The following is an 18412-nucleotide window of genomic DNA, read 5'->3' as shown; positions in this document are numbered from 1 at the left end:
TCAAAAAACATGATTATTTTTAAAGGAAAGATACTATAAGAACTACAAACCTATCTGTCCAGCAGCTGTATTACATACAACCCTTTACTGAGTCAGACCAAAGGTCCATCAAGGCCAGTTATCTTGTTTCCAAGCAGTGGCTAATCCAGTTCACAAGTGCCTGGCAAGATCCCAAAAAGTAGATAGAGTCTATTCTACTAAACCCCAGAGATAAGCAACGGCTTTCCCCCAGATCTATCTTAATAAAAGTCTATGTTGACTTTTTCTCCAGGAATTTCTTCAAACCTTTTTTTTTATTAATTGCTTTTATCACATCCTCCAGCAATGAGTTCCAAAGCTTAACTATATATTGAGAGAACAATAATTTTCTCCTGTTTTAAATGTATTACTTTGTAACTTCATGGCATGTCACCTAGTTTTTATATTTTTCTGAAAGAGTGCACAACTGATTTGCATTTACTCATCTCACTTCACTCAGGATTTTATAGTGAAGAATATGTTTTTATTGTGTATGTTCTTCTGTAAAACCATCTAGGTTTTAGGCAGACCATAAATATTTAAAATAAATAAATAAAATAAACCTTCCTTCTCTTCTCCAAGCTGAGGAGCTCTAACTTCTTTTGCCTTTCTTCATTGGAGTTGTCCTATCCCTTTTATCATTTTAGTCACCTTTCTCTGTACCATTTCTTTCCCCTATGTCTATTTAACATACGGTGACCAGAACTACACACAATTCTCAAAGTGTAGTCCCTAGAGCAATACAGAGGCATTATGATATTGTCTTATTCTCTATTCCTTTGCTCAGTGGTGTACCAAAGTGGGGGCGGTCCGCCCCGGGTGCACGCCGCTGGGGGGTGCCATGGCGCGCGCCTGTGGGCTCCGACTTTGCTAACTTTCCTCGTTCGCTACAGCTCCCTCTGCCCCGGAACAGGTTACTTCCTGTTCCGGGGCAGAAGGAGCTGCAGCAAACGAGGGAAGTTAGCGAAGTCGGAGCCCACAGGTGCGTGCCGTGGCACCCCCCCCCCCCCAGCAGCGTGCACCCGGGGGGGGGGTGTCATTTTGCCGGGGGGGGGGGGGTGTAATTTCGCAGGCGGGGGGGGGGGGGGGGGGGGTGCATCGGCGATCCGCCCTGGGTGCAATCCAAGCTAGGAACGCCACTGCCTTTGCTAATAATTCCTAACATTGGCCACTGTTACACACAGAGTAGACGATGATCAGTCTCCCAGTTTTGTAAGGTCCTCCTGCAATTTCTCACAATTCACATGGGATTTCACAACTCTGAATAATTTGTTGTCATCTGTAAAGTGGATGATCTCACTCAGAGCCAGATGCACAAAGGTCCCGTTTAGGATCCGTCTGCGTTTCCAAATCGGTAAAAATTTACCGATTTAGAAACACACAGGGATTCAAAAAGAAAATTGCATGCAAATGAGCTGCTCGTTGCTTTTGCGACCCAGCTCATTTGCATGCGATATGGGGGAAGCAAGTCGGTGAGCTGAGCATGCGCAGAACAGTCAATTGCTATGCGTGGCTGCTCTGCGCATGCTACAGACGGCTCTCATACACGCAGCTTAGCAGTAGATTTTTTTTTTTTTGTAAACACAAAAGCGCTTTTTTTTGGATGGGAATGGGAAATGGGACTGCCTTTCTGAGGTTTTTGCAACTACATTCAAAGCGGTTTACATATATCCAGGCACTTATTTTATATAAGGGGCAATGGAGGGTTAAGTGACTTGCCCAGAGTCACAAGGAGCTGCAGTGGGAATCGAACTCAGTTCCCTAGGATCAAAGTCCACTGCACTAACCACTAGGCTACTCCTCCACTCATGGGCATACCTGTATTGCAGCTCCCTGCCTCCTGCTGCTGGGGAAAAGTGAGGAAAAACCTCTCTGCTGCTCTCCGCTCTTCTGTGAGGAATCAGCAGCATCACGGCTTGGTTCCACCCCCAGCTGTTCCTGCTCCTTCCTTCTATTGGCTGGCTGACATCCTAGAACAACCATCTCCCTGAAGATGGACTCTCATTGGCTGGCTGCTGTCCCACCTCCTCCTCCATGCAGGACTTCCCTGATGACATCAGTTTAGAGCTGTGAACTGACTGGATCTGAACTTCCTGGGGTCCCCCTCCAGTAATGAGTGGGAGGGACATACCAAGCTGATGCTGTCCGATTGGTTTAGCCCCTCTCTGTGGAGGGGGACCCCAGGAAGTTCGGATCCAATCAGTTCACAGCTCTAAAGTGATGTCATCAGGAAAGCCCTGCAGGGAGGAGGAGTTGGGACAGCAGCCAGCCAATAAGAGTCCATCATCAGGGAGATGGGCGTTCTAGGATGTCAGCCAGCCAATAGAAGGAAGCAGCAGGAACGGGGGTGGTGGAACCAAGCCCGTGTCTCACAGATGTTGTTTCTTTGATGGACCCTTGTCTTCCTTGCATTTTTAGTAAGTCACCATTACTTTTATACTTTTCATTTTGGTACTGCCCGCCCCCCCCCCCCCCCCCCAATTTCTTGCCAGTAAAATATAACTTGAAAAAGAAACATATGGTACGGCTTTCATACATGTAAAGAAGCTGCATGTAAGCTGGTATACTTTTTATTTTTTTGTGTGTGCGTCATCTTCCCTGCTTGCTTCTCCCCTTCTCCTGCTTGCGATAATGAAGAACCGGCAGGTCCACACCTCCCGTTAAAATTTCCACAGTAAAGGTAGGGACTGCTTTTGTGCATGGGGTCGGAAACGGTAGCGCATCGCATCGCATTCACATTATAATAGTAATTAGCTAATCTGCATTCCGTTTTCATTAGCTGCTACCATGACAGGAAAAAGGCTCAGAGAACCCTTTTGTGCATGTCCCGGTTTACTACTTGCATGCTAAACTGACTAGAACCAGTTTAAAAATCACATTGCTGGCTTGTTAAGTTTAGTGCATCTGGCTATCACTGTTCACATTTATGGATGATTTATATAGAACCCCAGGGTACTCCACTATTTACCTTCCTCTATTGAGGAAACTGGACATTTAACCATACTTTCTGTTTTCTATCTTTTAACCGGTTCCCAATCAGTGCTAAGACATTGCTTCTTATTGCATGGCTTTTTAATTTCCTCAGTAGTCTTTCATGAGGCACTTTGTCAAATGCGCTCTAAAAATCCAGATACATTCCCATCTTCAAAGAAATGTAGCAGACTGGTGAAGCAAGACTTCTCTTGACTAAATCTATGTTGACTTTGTCCCATCAAACCATATGTATATGTGTTAGGTGATTTTGGCCTTTATAAAAGTTTCTACCAAATATCTACAGTGTGTTGAATCCAGCATAACACACCTCTTTGAGGCCACTTTTAAAGCCTGAACCTTACACTCTTGCATATTATTTCTTCCATAGACTGCTTCCTCAGACAGACTCCAATTAGGCCTCACTCCTTATGTTTGTAAAGTATTATATTGACCTAGGAGCACCGTACAAACGATAACAACAAACATTCACAAAATTTCACTCTCTTGCCACACCAGCTCTCCTGGTCAGAGACAGTAATAGAATGTATTTAATGGGCAATCTATCGGAACTGCAATAACTCTCAGGTCCAAACTTGTATACTGCTTGCTGTGGTTAGCTGATTGTTGAACTTCAGAGGGCTCACCTGTTCTGGTTTGTGCTGCTGGATGATGCTAAATATGTAACTCAGTCCTGCTCTTGTCAACACAAAGGAAGCTTGTTCATTGATAAGTGTATCCAAATGTGCTTCAATCTGAAAAGCAAGACAAGAAAAGGAATGTATTTCAACAGCAAATGTGGTAATGGCCAATACCATTTTGGAAAATCACAGCATTAGGTTCTGGAGCACAATTTTCAGGCTACCACATACTCTGGAGTAAGACAGCTCTGTATGTGACTGCATGAAAAACACTTGTCAATAGTTTAAGTTCTTTATTGCTTTATATACTGCTTATCAAAAATAACATCTAAGCAGTTTACAAATCAATGTTATAACATGAAATCAATAAATTAAAATCAGAAATAAATGTTACATAAAACTAATAGAAGAAAAAAATGTGATGCTCTGAGGTTGGTGAGCCCTTGCCGCAGTTGGATTGGACCTGCCTATCCAACTCAGGGGGCATTAGATAGGCCACAAATGGCAGTAGGAGAGTCACCCAAATGAAGACTGACAGGAGAGGATATTTGAGGAAAGCATGGAGCTGAAATTGGAAAGCCGGAAACAGGAGGCTACAGCTGGAGCGGGACGCTGAAGCTGGAACAGGATCCTGAAGCTGCAGCAGAAGCAGAAGCTGGAACAGGACACTGAAGCTGGAGCAGAAGCTGAAGTGGAAGCTGGAACAAGATACCAAGGAACCTCTTGCAAGGCAAGAAAGAAATGACGTCAGGTGCCCTGGGTACTATTTAAGAGGACCGCTATCATCTCGGGAGCTTCCAGGAAGCACTGCCAGCGAAGGTCAAAGAAGCAGCCCCATGCACACTCCCTGTGGGAAAGGAACCCAAAGATCCCTAGGCGGCCCCAGAATACTGCGGACCCTCGCACTGGAAGGACGCTCAGTAGCAGAGATGGGAGGAGACCCAGGGAAACACTGTGAAACCCAACCCCAGCATGTGGCAGAGGAAGTAGGTAACTCGCGATGTGGAGGGGCACGGCAGGGCTATGACAGTACCCCCCCCCCCCCTCCTGAACCGCCCTCCCCTTCGGTTTGGACTTCAGGGGAAATGTGGTGAAATCGCCGGACAAGCTGAAGAGCATGGACATAATTCACAGGCTCCCAAGAGTTCTCCTCAGGCCCAAACCCCTTCCAGGCAATAAGATATTGAAGCCTGCCCCGCAAACACCTACAGGCGAGAATATCCCGAACTTCAAACTCATTGTCTGGGTCTACCACTGCAGTGGAAGGTATAGGTGGTCTCTTTCTTCTCCCATTCAGGACCAGAGGCTTGAGGAGAGAGACATGAAATGTACTGTGAATCTGTAAGCCAGAAGGTAGCCTTAACTGGTAAACCACAGTCCCCACCCCACAAATAATGGGATACAGCCTGATGAGCCGTGGGGCAGGCGGATGGGGTCTTGAGACAAAGATTCTGTGTAGACAATCAGACCAAATTCCCGGGATGAAACAGAAGCATGGGATGTCTCTTCTTATCAGCCTGTCCCTTATACCTTGCAGGATCGATAGAGGGACGTCTGCCCGAACATGCTTCTCTGCACGTCAAAAGACCACCTTGAAATCAAAGCAAGCAAAGAAGACGACCACCAAGCCTGGCAGGATTCAGCCTGCAAGCTTCTTGGAGGTAAAGGAGATTCTTATGGTCTGTGATTACTGTGAAGGGGAATCTGGCCCCTTCCAAGAGATGATTTGACTTCAACTGCATAACCAGAGCCGAACTCAGTGATTGCCTATATGTCTAGTAATAATGGACAACTAGAACCCCGTTTTATCAAATACTTTTTAAAATCTATCTTAAATTTTTGATAGGATGACAGTAGCTATAGGCAATAGCTTTATTATTCATCTATAAATATCATGGTGAAATCTATTCACCTCTAATATTCATGTACTACTAAATATATTCATTTTATTTGCAAACATTTCCTCCTTTTCCCTGGGAAAAAGAAAGCAGTATGGCATATAGAATATCACAGTAATAATCTGAAAACTCTGAATTTGCAGGAAAATTTATATTTCACTGGATTAATGCCTATTAACCACTGAAAGTATTTACCTGAAACTGCAACATTTCTAGACGTTTGTCAGTGAACTCAAAGAGAGCCAACGTTGTCTTCATCATGTAAAGGGAGTTTACCATGTATGTTGCCATGTCAGCTGTTCCTAAATTACTAGCAGAGACTGTACACATCTGTAAGAGTGGATCCAGGATGCATGAGAGAATCTAGAAATGAGAACAGATGAAAGTTTTACCTCCTTGGCTGAGATGGTCCTCTAGCAACATGTAGCACATTTTGTCTGTCAGTGATTCAGTTTACTTACCGAAGCGGATGGGGGGGGGGGGGGGTTAAGAGCAGGTTAAGGACAAAAGACAGAGGTATGATTGTACAGTGGTACTGTAAATTGTATTTTATGTGACTTTTGAAAGCTATGCACTGTGTGTGAATATTAATTTTATGTGAAAATGTATTAGATGTTTTAACTGGAACATGGTATGTACATTTTAATAAATACCTACGCTTACCTACAGCTGTGTAGAATCTATAGTTTTTCCACCAATGAAGTTTAATGTTATGTGCCTCAGAGGATACCCTTTGTTAGAAAAAGGTGAAGTAGATCATGATAAAAGGACTCTTAAGCTCACCTTGTGTTAATCAGAAAGAATGCATACCCTGCTTACTTTAGCTTATGTTATCAGAAAATCAAATGAGACTGGATAGGGTCCCAGAAGAAGTCTGACTGTCCCTCAGAAAATGCAAGTTCTGATACTTTGCCTGCCATAATATGCATTCCTTGCCTAATCTAAACGTAGTGTTTACATAAAATATGGGATTCTCCTGCGTCCATCACATCATTTTTAACTTTTTTTTCTTTTAATACAGATTAACATTCCAAACACATATTTTTATTGCTTTTATTATTTACTAGTAACGAAGGCCCATTTCAAATCGCAATGAAACGAGCGCTAGCAAGGCTCCCCTCCGTCCCTTTGTGTCTCCGTGTGTCGCCGGACCCCCTGCAGCCTCTGTGCGAGAGCTACAGTGCAGTACAACGTTGGAGCTGAGAATGTGCTCCGCCCTCAACGTCATAACGTTTGACGCGAGGGCGGGGCCCACAGACTGTGATTTTGTGTGGCTTCAGAGCTTCGAACTTATGAACCTGGCTTCAGTGACGTCAGTGCAAATAGAACGTTGAGGGTGAGTTTTATATATATAGATTATTATTATTATTTATTGCATTTGTACCCCACATTTTCCCACCTATTTGCAGGCTCAATGTGGCTTACAGAGTGTTGTTATGACAAAGCCATGACAGAATAATGGATACAATTGAAAGTATGCAGAAAAAGAATGTGGAATTAGAGAGGGTGGTGTTAGGTAGGATAGATTGGGAGGTGAATTTGTGTCTAAGGTTTGTTTTTGTAGGTTCTATTGAAGAGATGTGTCTTCAGAGATTTGCAGAAGTTATTTGGGTTGTCTATGGTTTTTAGGGCTGGGGGTAACCTGTTCCATATCTGTGTACTTCTGAAGGAGAAGGTAGAGGCGTATGCCTGCTTCTATTTAATTCCTTTGCAACTAGGGAAATTCAGGTTGAGGAATTTGCGGGCTGATCTCTTGGCGTTTCTGGGCGGTAGGTCCACAAGGTTGGCCATGTACAGTGGGGCATCTGCGTTGATGATCTTGTGTACAATCGTGCAGATCTTGAATTCGATGCGTTCCTTGAGTGGAAGCCAGTGAAGTTTTTCTCTTAAGGGTTTCACACTTTCGTATTTGGTTTTTCCAAATATGAGTCTGGCTGCGGTATTTTGGGCTGTTTGGAGTTTCTTAATAGTTTGTTCTTTGCAGTCAGCATATAGAGTGTTGCAGTAGTCCAGGTGACTAATAACCATGGACTGGACCAGAGTACGGAAAACGTTTCTCGGGAAGAAAGGTTTGATTCTTTTGAGTTTCCACATCGAGTAGAACATCTTTTTTGTCGTGTTTTTCACGTGGGTATCGAGAGTAAGGTTTCGGTCGATGGTAACACCAAGAATCTTCAGGTTTTCTGATATTGGGAGGGTGCAGTATGGTGTGGTTATAGTGGAGTAATTGTTTGTGTTGTATTGTGAGGTGAGTACTAGGCATTGAGTTTTTTCCGCATTGAGTTTTAGCTGGAATGAGTCTGCCCAGCTATGCATGGTTCTGAAGCTTTGGTTGATCTCGTTGGTGATTTCGTTTAGGTTGTGTTTAAACGGGATGTAGATTGTGACATTGTCAGCATATATGTGAGGGTTAAGGTTTTGATCGGCTAGTAATTTGGCTAGAGGTATCATCATTAGGTTGAAGATGGTTGGTGAGAGGGAGGAGCCTTGTGGAACTCCGCATTCTGGTGTCCATGGAGGTGATCTTTCAGTGTCTGTGATTACTTGGTAGGATCTGGTGGTGAGGAATCCCTCGAATCATTTGAGGACTGGGCCTCCGATTCCAAAATATTCTAATATATGAAGTAGTATTCCATGATCCACCATGTCAAATTGTAGTACAAGTATGCTGTTACCAGTAGCAATTGTTTTTTTGAACGAGTTCATTGCCGCCACTATTAAAGTTTCGGTGCTGTGATTTGATCGAAATCCTGATTGTGACTCATGTAGAATTGAGTGTTTGGTTAGATAGTCAGTGAATTGTTTTGTAACTATGCCCTCCATTATTTTGGTTATAAGCGGAATGGATGCAACTGGTCGATAGTTCGTTAGGTCCATTTTGCTTTTCTTGCCGTCTTTTGGCAAAGGAGTGAGTAGGATGTTTCCTTTATTCGTGGGGAATAAACGATTTTGGTCTATGGTTGACTTGGTCCATAAGGTCTTTCTTGAATTGTTTAGGGGCGACTCTTATTAGGCTCACAGGGCAAATGTCTAGTTTGCATTGGGTCTTGCCATATTTTTTAAGCCATTGTGAGAGTTCATCTACTGAGATTATGTCGAAGTTGGTCCATGAGCGATCTGCTGGGTATTCCCCAGGTTTTGGATCTAGGCATTCAAGGATGCTTGTGTAGTCTGTGGTATTAGGAGGTATCATGCGTCTGAGTTTTATAATTTTTTCGTTGAAGTAATTCGCTAAGTTGGTTGCGGATGGGGTTTCTGTGTTGTTAGAAGTGACCGGTGTAGTGTTTAGGAGTTTGTTCACGAGTGAAAAGAGCTTATGTGTATCCTTGTAGTTTGGTCCTATTATAGTTTTGTAGTGCATTCTTTTGGTTTGTCTGATTTTATATTTGTATTTTCTTTGCATCTGTTTCCAATCGTTAAGAGTGAGTTCGTTTCAACTCTAGGCTAGAAAGCGCTAATTCAGTGGATAAGTCCATCCAAAGGCTGATAACTTGCCTTCTAGCGAACTGATCTGGGTGAAATTGTGGGGCAATGGAGAAGGTTGTATATGGGTCTGGCATCTACTCAGCTAAAAACAGTACTGATGTCAAGAGGTTGACATAATTTTTAATAAGGCAAAAGTTGAAAAGCACACAAAATCTACAGATATGTATGACTTGCTTTCCTTTGTTTATCACCTGTGCAAAATCAGCTTGCCGAGCATCCAAAGGTACAACAGAAGAATCATGGGATGCAAGAACCTCACGCAATAATACAAGTGTTTGATTCAGGCCAGAACTTGGTCCAAGATCAGATGGTGGGAGTTCAACCTAGGAAGAAAAAAGGTTGCTTTTTATCTTTAACTTTTGCCACATTTTAAGCAAGCACCAACAATTCAAAGTGTATTAAGAATATTCCAGTATCACTTCACCATATATTTACATAGTAACATAGTAGATGACGGCAGAAAAAGACCTGCACGGTCCATCCAGTCTGCCCAACAAGATAAACTCATATGTGCTACTTTTTGTGTATACCCTACCTTGATTTGTACCTGTCCTCTTCAGGGCACAGACCGTAAAAGTCTGCCCAGCACTATCCCCGCCTCCAAACCACCAGTCCCGCCTCCCACCACCGGCTCTGGCACAGACCGTATAAGTCTGCCCAGCACTATCCCCGCCTCCCAACCACCAGCCCCGCCCTCCCACCACCGGCTCTGGCACAGACCATATAAGTCTGCCCAGCACCATCCCTGCCTCCAAACCACCAGTCCCGCCTCCCACCACCGGCTCTGGCACAGACCGTATAATTCTGCCCAGCACTATCCCCGCCTCCCAACCACCAGCCCCACCTCCCACCACTGGCTCTGCCACCCAATCTCGGCTAAGCTCTCGGCTTATTTGTACTACAGTGTACAGGTAACTATATTTATTCCAAAGAAAACAGAATTCTACAGTCAATCCAAAATACAGCTTTCTCCAGCAACATTACAAACATATTATACTCTCTCTTCACACAATATTGGCTCCCTATTTGATTCCGTATTCAGTTTGAAACTATTTCTTGACACTATAACTACATTCATTCTAGCTTTACACTACCACTCCATTCTTATCTCCTAAGAAGACATGAATCATTTGCTTACTCTTTCCAAAAATACTAGGACTAGGGGGGCATGTGATGAAGCTACAAAGTAGTAAATTTAAAACAAATAGGAGAAAATATTTCTTCACTCAACGTGCAATTAAACTCTGGAATTCATTGCCAGAGAATGTGGTAAAGGCAGTTAGCTTAGTGGGGTTTAAAAAAGGTCTGAACAGCTTCCTAAAGGAAAAGTCCATAGACCATTATTAAATGGACTTGGGAAAATCCACTGCTTATTTCTGGGATAAGCAGCACAAAATGTAATTAACTTTTTCAGGAGTTTGCCAGGTATTTGTGACCTGGATTGGCCACTGTTGGAAACAGGATGCTGGGCTTGATGGACCTTTGGTCTGTCCCAGTGTGGCAATACTTATGTAAGTCCTTCTTTGTGACCTCCATTCATTAGGGAAATGACTCCTATCTGTGCCTTGTCCTCCAATGCTTACTCCAGGTTCCGATGTATGTCTTGTTGCATCATGTGCATGGAATGGGCTTCCTAATTGTCCAATTTTGCTCATCTCTGATTGGCCAACCTTTTATGAACATATGACAAGCAAGACCAAATCATTATGAAGTCTCTGCTGCAAAGCACTCTGGACTTTTACAGAACCATGAAGCTGCTTGTGTGTGAAGAATTAAATGGGCATCATTCTTTGCTTCCCTGCTGCGTATGTAAAGAGATACAGATACTTCAAGACCTTTTGAGCTCTGAGACTGACTCAGGAGACCTTGGAACAGCTATGTTGACAATGAGAAGGTCCAAAAGTGGTAAATAAGTGATTCCTAGTGCTAGTCTCTCATCACCTGATTCTGATTGAATGTGATTAGTTCCTGAAAGAGGATTCACCCAGCTAACTCTGTGAGCTCTGACCAAACCAATCAGAGGGACACTTCTAGAACCCTGCCTTCTATATAAGAACCCTGATAAGGACACAAATGTTGTAAAATTACCTGCAGAAACAAAGACCGTGCTTTGGCCACAGGCTTTGCCACTGAAGGATTTTTTTTTTTCCTGTCATACAAGGACATTGTCTTGGTTTTCTGCTCCTCTCACCAAGCACCCATTGATTGAACTAACTCCTTTGAATGCCCTGGGACTCTTATCTATAGGTTCTCTACACTGTTCACTGTCCAGAGGACCAACACAGCTTGAGCCAAGCATAATTTCCCCTGCCTGATTCCAAAGCTGCTACTATGTCAAGGACTTGGACTGGGGTTGGTGCCCTAACTGGACTCCAAAAGGTTGTAAAGCAACAATTTTAATTATTTTCTGGCATTCTAGGCTAGTTAGTTAGTTAGTTAATTAGCTAGTTCACCCTTAAAAAAATAAAGGTTTTAATAGCAAGAATATATTAGCCTCTACAAAGCCATAGTTACAAAACTGAAATCTACTTGGGTACTTGAGCTAGAGTAGTCAGCACTCTTAGAGAGATTAGAAAAGAAAAACTCTAAGTGATACTACCCAGAAAGACAGACATAAGACTTTCTATTAGTGTTACTATTCTTCTGATAGACTGTTTACAAAATGGCCTCTTTTACTTCAATGGTGGTAAAACAGTGCTGAATAGTGGGCTTGCCCTGTGATCCTGATTTACTGTTATGAAAATTATTTCTTGGATTTATAGGGCTACACATTGTTGACCACCAGCCAGGCCTGCTGAACTGTTACTTGTGCATGATTTGGAACATTACAGACCTCAACTTGACATAGGAATCCATTTAATTGACTATTTATTAGTTAATACAAGATGTATTGTTGCTTTTCATGCAAAGTCATCTACCAAACCCTCACATGGTTATAACATGTTTTAAGTGTCTTTTTGTTATAAAAGCTCTTCTTTTAAGTAAGTGATAACTATCTGGATGTTATATGTGTATGGAAACCATTTTCAGTCGTGATGGATAAGGGAAAAATATCATTTATCAACAACGCAGGCAGACAATTAGCAGTTGGGTAGAAACTGTAATTTTATCTCTCTTTAAGCATTTGCAGCAGGAGCTTTTTTTAAAAAAAATATTTTTATTAAGCAACTTTCCATCACAATACGTAGTATACAATATCAAAGGTACATATTGAACAGACAGGAAAGATACTGCATACTGAAGTTAAGTTAGACACAATGCATTAAATAACTAAAAGATACCCCCCCCCCCCCCCAACATATATCCTTTACAAAAAGAGATAGAGACCCTTCTTGCTTTTGAACCTAAAAATTCTGACTCTTCCTATCTTGACTCTATCATGTTATTACAGGAATATTATACCTTTTCTTGTCTCTCTCAACAAGAAGGTAAGCACCACAAAGCAACGACTGTCTCTATTTTATGTATCTGTATGTCACTGTGTATTCCTAGAAGTGCTATAGGTATGTTAAGCAGTAATTGTTGTAGGTTAATATAACCATATACTATGGCATCTTTGAAGAGCAGTCTTGGTTCTATAACTTAGCGCTAAATTTGGCCAAGAAAAGATATGTCTCTGAACTACTCCTGTGACTCTAATCCTTCACATCTCTTTGGTCTTCTGAAAGGACTTAGTAACAAGGCTTCACATCCTTCATCTTCTCAACTTTCTACACATAACTTTGCCCTCAGCTTCTCCAATACAATCAACAAGCTCAGATAAAGCTTTCTCTCTTTGACAGCATGTACCCCCTCTCAACTTTAGACTTGGATCCAGTTTCTTATTCTTCTCTCACTGCCTCCCTCTCACATTTTGAGATGCCTTCAATGTCACATAAAGCGAATGCTACATACCTGTAGAAGGTATTCTCCGAGGACAGCAGGCTGATTGTTCTCACTGATGGGCGACGTCCATGGCAGCCCCTCCAATCGGAAACTTCACTAGCAAAGGCCTTTGCTAGTCCTCGCGCGCCCATGCGCACCGCGCATGCGCGGCCGTCCTCCCGCCCGAACCGGCTCGTGTTCGTCAGTCCCGTATATAGCAAGACAAAGACAAGGGAAGACACAACTCCAAAGGAGAGGCGGGCGGGTTTGTGAGAACAATCAGCCTGCTGTCCTCGGAGAATACCTTCTACAGGTATGTAGCATTCGCTTTCTCCGAGGACAAGCAGGCTGCTTGTTCTCACTGATGGGGTATCCCTAGCCCCCAGGCTCACTCAAAACAACAACCATGGTCAATTGGGCCTCGCAACGGCGAGGACATTACTGAGATTGACCTAAAAAATTTACCAACTAACTGAGAGTGCAGCCTGGAACAGAACAAACAGGGCCCTCGGGGGGTGGAGTTGGATCCTAAAGCCCGAACAGGTTGTGAAGCACTGACTGCCCGAACCGACTGTCGCGTCGGGTATCCTGCTGCAGGCAGTAATGAGTTGTGAATGTGTGGACAGATGACCACGTCGCAGCTTTGCAAATCTCTTCAATAGTGGCTGACTTCAAGTGGGCTACCGACGCAGCCATGGCTCGAACATTATGAGCCGTGACATGACCCTCAAGAGCCAGCCCAGCCTGGGCGTAAGTGAAGGAAATGCAATCTGCTAGCCAATTGGATATGGTGCGTTTCCCCACAGCCACTCCCCTCCTGTTGGGATCAAAAGAAACAAACAATTGGGCGGACTGTCTGTGGGGCTGTGTCCGCTCCAGATAGAAGGCCAATGCTCTCTTGCAGTCCAATGTGTGCAGCTGACGTTCAGCAGGGCAGGAATCAGGACGGGGAAAGAATGTTGGCAAGACAATTGACTGGTTAAGATGGAACTCCGACACAACCTTTGGCAGAAACTTAGGGTGAGTGCGGAGGACTACTCTGTTATGATGAAATTTGGTGTAAGGGGCCTGGGCTACCAGGGCCTGAAGCTCACTGACTCTACGAGCTGAAGTAACTGCCACCAAGAAAATGACCTTCCAGGTCAAGTACTTCAGATGGCAGGAATTCAGAGGCTCAAAAGGAGGTTTCATCAGCTGGGTGAGAACGACATTGAGATCCCATGACACTGTAGGAGGCTTGACAGGGGGCTTTGACAAAAGCAAACCTCTCATGAAGCGAACAACTAAAGGCTGTCCTGAGATCGGCTTACCTTCCACACGGTAATGGTATGCACTGATTGCACTAAGGTGAACCCTTACAGAGTTGGTCTTGAGACCGGACTCAGACAAGTGCAGAAGGTATTCAAGCAGGGTCTGTGTAGGACAAGAGCGAGGATCTAGGGCCTTGCTGTCACACCAGACGGCAAACCTCCTCCATAGAAAGAAGTAACTCCTCTTAGTGGAATCTTTCCTGGAAGCAAGCAAGATGTGGGAGACACCCTCTGACAGACCCAAAGAGGCAAAGTCTACGCTCTCAACATCCAGGCCGTGAGAGCCAGGGTCCGGAGGTTGGGATGCAGAAGCGCCCCTTCGTCCTGCGTGATGAGGGTCGGAAAACACTCCAATCTCCACGGTTCTTCGGAGGACAACTCCAGAAGAAGAGGGAACCAGATCTGACGCGGCCAAAAAGGAGCAATCAGAATCATGGTGCCTCGGTCTTGCTTGAGTTTCAACAAAGTCCTCCCCACCAGAGGTATGGGAGGATAAGCATACAGCAGACCCTCCCCCCAGTCCAGGAGGAAGGCATCCGATGCCAGTCTGCCGTGGGCCTGAAGCCTGGAACAGAACTGAGGGACTTTGTGGTTGGCTCGAGATGCGAAGAGATCTACCAAGGGGGTGCCCCACACCTGGAAGATCTGCCGCACTACACGGGAATTGAGCGACCACTCGTGAGGTTGCATAATCCTGCTCAACCTGTCGGCCAGACTGTTGTTTACGCCTGCCAGATATGTGGCTTGAAGCACCATGCCGTGACGGCGAGCCCAGAGCCACATGCTGATGGCTTCCTGACACAGGGGGCGAGATCCGGTGCCCCCCTGCTTGTTGACGTAATACATGGCAACCTGGTTGTCTGTCTGAATTTGGATAATTTGGTGGGACAGCCGATCTCTGAAAGCCTTCAGAGCGTTCCAGATCGCTCGTAACTCCAGAAGATTGATCTGCAGATCGCATTCCTGGAGGGACCAGCTTCCTTGGGTGTGAAGCCCATCGACATGAGCTCCCCATCCCAGGAGAGACGCATCCGTGGTCAGCACTTTTTGCAGCTGAGGAATTTGGAAAGGACGTCCCAGAGTCAGATTGGACCAAATCATCCACCAGTACAGGGATTTGAGAAAACTCGTGGACAGGTGGATCACGTCTTCTAGATCCCCAGCAGCCTGAAACCACTGGGAAGCTAGGGTCCATTGAGCAGATCTCATGTGAAGGCGGGCCATGGGAGTCACATGGACTGTGGAGGCCATGTGGCCCAGCAACCTCAACATCTGCCGAGCTGTGATCTGCTGGGACGCTCGCACCCGGGAGACGAGGGACAACAAGTTGTTGGCTCTCGCCTCTGGGAGATAGGAGCGAGCCGTCCGAGAATCCAGCAGAGCTCCTATGAATTCGAGTTTCTGCACTGGAAGAAGATGGGACTTTGGATAATTTATCACAAACCCCAGTAGCTCCAGGAGGCGAATAGTCATCTGCATGGACTGCAGGGCTCCTGCCTCGGATGTGTTCTTCACCAGCCAATCGTCGAGATATGGGAACACGTGCACCCCCAGCCTGCGAAGTGCCGCTGCTACTACAGCCAAGCACTTTGTGAACACTCTGGGCGCAGAGGCGAGCCCAAAGGGTAGCACACAGTACTGGAAGTGACGTGTGCCCAGCTGAAATCGCAGATACTGTCTGTGAGCTGGCAGTATCGGGATGTGAGTGTAGGCGTCCTTCAAGTCCAGAGAGCATAGCCAATCGTTTTCCTGAATCATGGGAAGAAGGGTGCCCAGGGAAAGCATCCTGAACTTTTCTTTGACCAGATGTTTGTTCAGGGCCCTTAGGTCTAGGATGGGACGCATCCCCCCTGTTTTCTTTTCCACAAGGAAGTACCTGGAATAGAATCCCAGCCCTTCTTGCCCGGATGGCACGGGCTCGACCGCATTGGCGCTGAGAAGGGCGGAGAGTTCCTCTGCAAGTACCTGCTTGTGCTGGAAGCTGTAAGACTGAGCTCCCGGTGGACAATTTGGAGGTTTTGAGGCCAAATTGAGGGTGTATCCTTGCCGGACTATTTGGAGAACCCACTGATCGGAGGTTATGAGAGGCCACCTTTGGTGAAAAGCTTTCAACCTCCCTCCGACTGGCAGGTCGCCCGGCACTGACACTTGGATGTCGGCTATGCTCTGCTGGAGCCACTCAAAAGCTCGCCCCTTGCTTTTGCTGGGGAGCCGAGGGGCCTTGCTGAGGCGCACGCTGCTGACGAGAGTGAGCGCGCTGGGGCTTAGCCTGGGCCGCAGGCTGTCGAGAAGGAGGATTGTACGTTCGCTTGCCAGAAGAGTAGGGAACAGTCTTCCTTCCCCCGAAAAATCTTCTACCTGTAGAGGTAGAGGCTGAAGGCTGCCGGCGGGAGAACTTGTCGACTGCGGTGTCCCGCTGGTGGAGCTGCTCTACCACCTGCTCGACTTTTTCTCCAAAAATGTTATCCGCACGGCAAGGCGAGTCCGCAATCCGCTGCTGGATTCTATTCTCCAGGTCGGAGGCACGCAGCCATGAGAGTCTGCGCATCACCACACCTTGAGCAGCGGCCCTGGACGCAACATCAAAGGTGTCATACACCCCTCTGGCCAGGAATTTTCTGCACGCCTTCAGCTGCCTGACCACCTCCTGAAATGGCTTGGCTTGCTCAGGGGGGAGCGCATCCACCAAGCCCGCCAACTGCCGCACATTGTTCCGCGTGTGTATGCTCGTGTAGAGCTGGTAAGACTGAATTTTGGCCACGAGCATAGAAGAATGGTAGGCCTTCCTCCCAAAGGAGTCCAAGGTTCTAGAATCCTTGCCCGGGGGCGCCGAAGCATGCTCCCTAGAACTCTTGGCCTTCTTTAGGGCCAAATCCACAACTCCAGAGTCGTGAGGCAACTGAGTGCGCATCAGCTCTGGGTCCCCATGGATCCGGTACTGGGACTCGATCTTCTTGGGAATGTGGGGGTTAGTTAGAGGCTTGGTCCAGTTCGCCAGCAATGTCTTTTTTAGGACATGATGCATGGGTACTGTGGACGCTTCCTTAGGTGGAGAAGGATAGTCCAGGAGCTCAAACATCTCAGCCCTGGGCTCGTCCTCCACAACCACCGGGAAGGGGATGGCCGTAGACATCTCCCGGACAAAGGAAGCGAAAGACAGACTCTCGGGAGGAGAAAGCTGTCTTTCAGGAGAGGGAGTGGGATTGGAAGGAAGACCCTCAGACTCCTCGTCAGAGAAATATCTGATGTCTCCTTCGTCTTCCCACGAGGCCTCACCCTCGGTGTCAGACACAAGTTCACGGACCTGTGTCTGCAACCGTGCCCGACTCGACTCCGTGGAGCCACGTCCATGATGGGAGCGTCGAGAGGTAGACTCTCCCGCCCGCTTCGGCGAAGCTCCCTCCGCCGACGTAGTCGGGGAGCCTTCCTGGGAGGCGACCGCAGTCGGTGCCGCACGCGGTACCGATGCGGAAGGCCTCACCTCGGGCATGGGACCAGCCGGCGCCTCGCTCGACGGTACCGGTAGCGCAAGCACCCCCGGTACCGGAGGGGTAGGGCGCAACAGCTCCCCCAGGATCTCTGGGAGAACGGCCCGGAGGCTCTTGTGCAGAGCAGCTGTGGAGAAAGACATCGATGTCGATGCAGGAGTCGATGTCAAAACCTGTTCCGGGCGTGGAGGCTGTTCCGGGCTGTCCAGAGTGGAGCGCATCGACACCTCCTGAACAGAGGGTGAGCGGTCCTCTCGGTGCCGATACCTACTGGGTGCCGACTCCCTCGGCGACCCAGAGCTCTCGGTGCCGACACGGGAAGGAGACCGGTGACGATGCTTCTTCGATTTCTTGGAGCGAAGCATATCACCGGAGCTTCCCGGCACCGACGAGGAGGACGTCGAATCCAGTCGTCGCTTCCTCGGGGCCGAGGCCGAAGGAGGTCGGTCTCGGGGGGGCTGTACCGCGGGAGCCCTCAGGGCAGGAGACCCACCCGAAGGCTCACCGCCACCAGCAGGGCAATGGACAGCCCTCACCTGCGCTCCAGACGAAGCACCACCGTCCGACGACATCAGCAAAAGAGGAGGTCTCGATGTCACCGACGCCGACGCGGCCCTCCGATGTCGCCCCGATGCAGAGGGTCGATGCCTCGATACACTCGATGCAGTCAGGGGCGAAGATGAAGGTCCGGGCGCTGACGACATCGATGCACTGGATCCTCCCGGTGCCGATGCCGA

At 46.7% G+C, this 18412-nt stretch overlaps 1 protein-coding gene across 1 annotated transcript in view; it reads right to left on the bottom strand.

Moving 5' to 3' along the window:
* The window catches only part of COG6 (component of oligomeric golgi complex 6), a 217686-nt gene that overhangs the window by 32990 nt on the left and 166284 nt on the right, over positions 1 to 18412 (bottom strand). Inside the window, exons 14-16 of the mRNA XM_030200417.1 lie at positions 9205 to 9336; positions 5723 to 5890; positions 3636 to 3743 (exon numbers count right to left, since the gene is read on the bottom strand). Coding sequence (XP_030056277.1) covers positions 3636 to 3743; positions 5723 to 5890; positions 9205 to 9336 — 408 coding nt within the window. The remainder of the gene's footprint in view (positions 1 to 3635; positions 3744 to 5722; positions 5891 to 9204; positions 9337 to 18412) is intronic.

The sequence above is a fragment of the Microcaecilia unicolor genome, chromosome 4 (assembly GCF_901765095.1).
Source record: "Microcaecilia unicolor chromosome 4, aMicUni1.1, whole genome shotgun sequence".
NCBI lineage: Eukaryota > Metazoa > Chordata > Amphibia > Gymnophiona > Siphonopidae > Microcaecilia > Microcaecilia unicolor.
The sequence above is the reverse complement of the archived record's forward strand: the minus strand, read 5'-3'. Positions and strand labels throughout refer to the sequence as shown.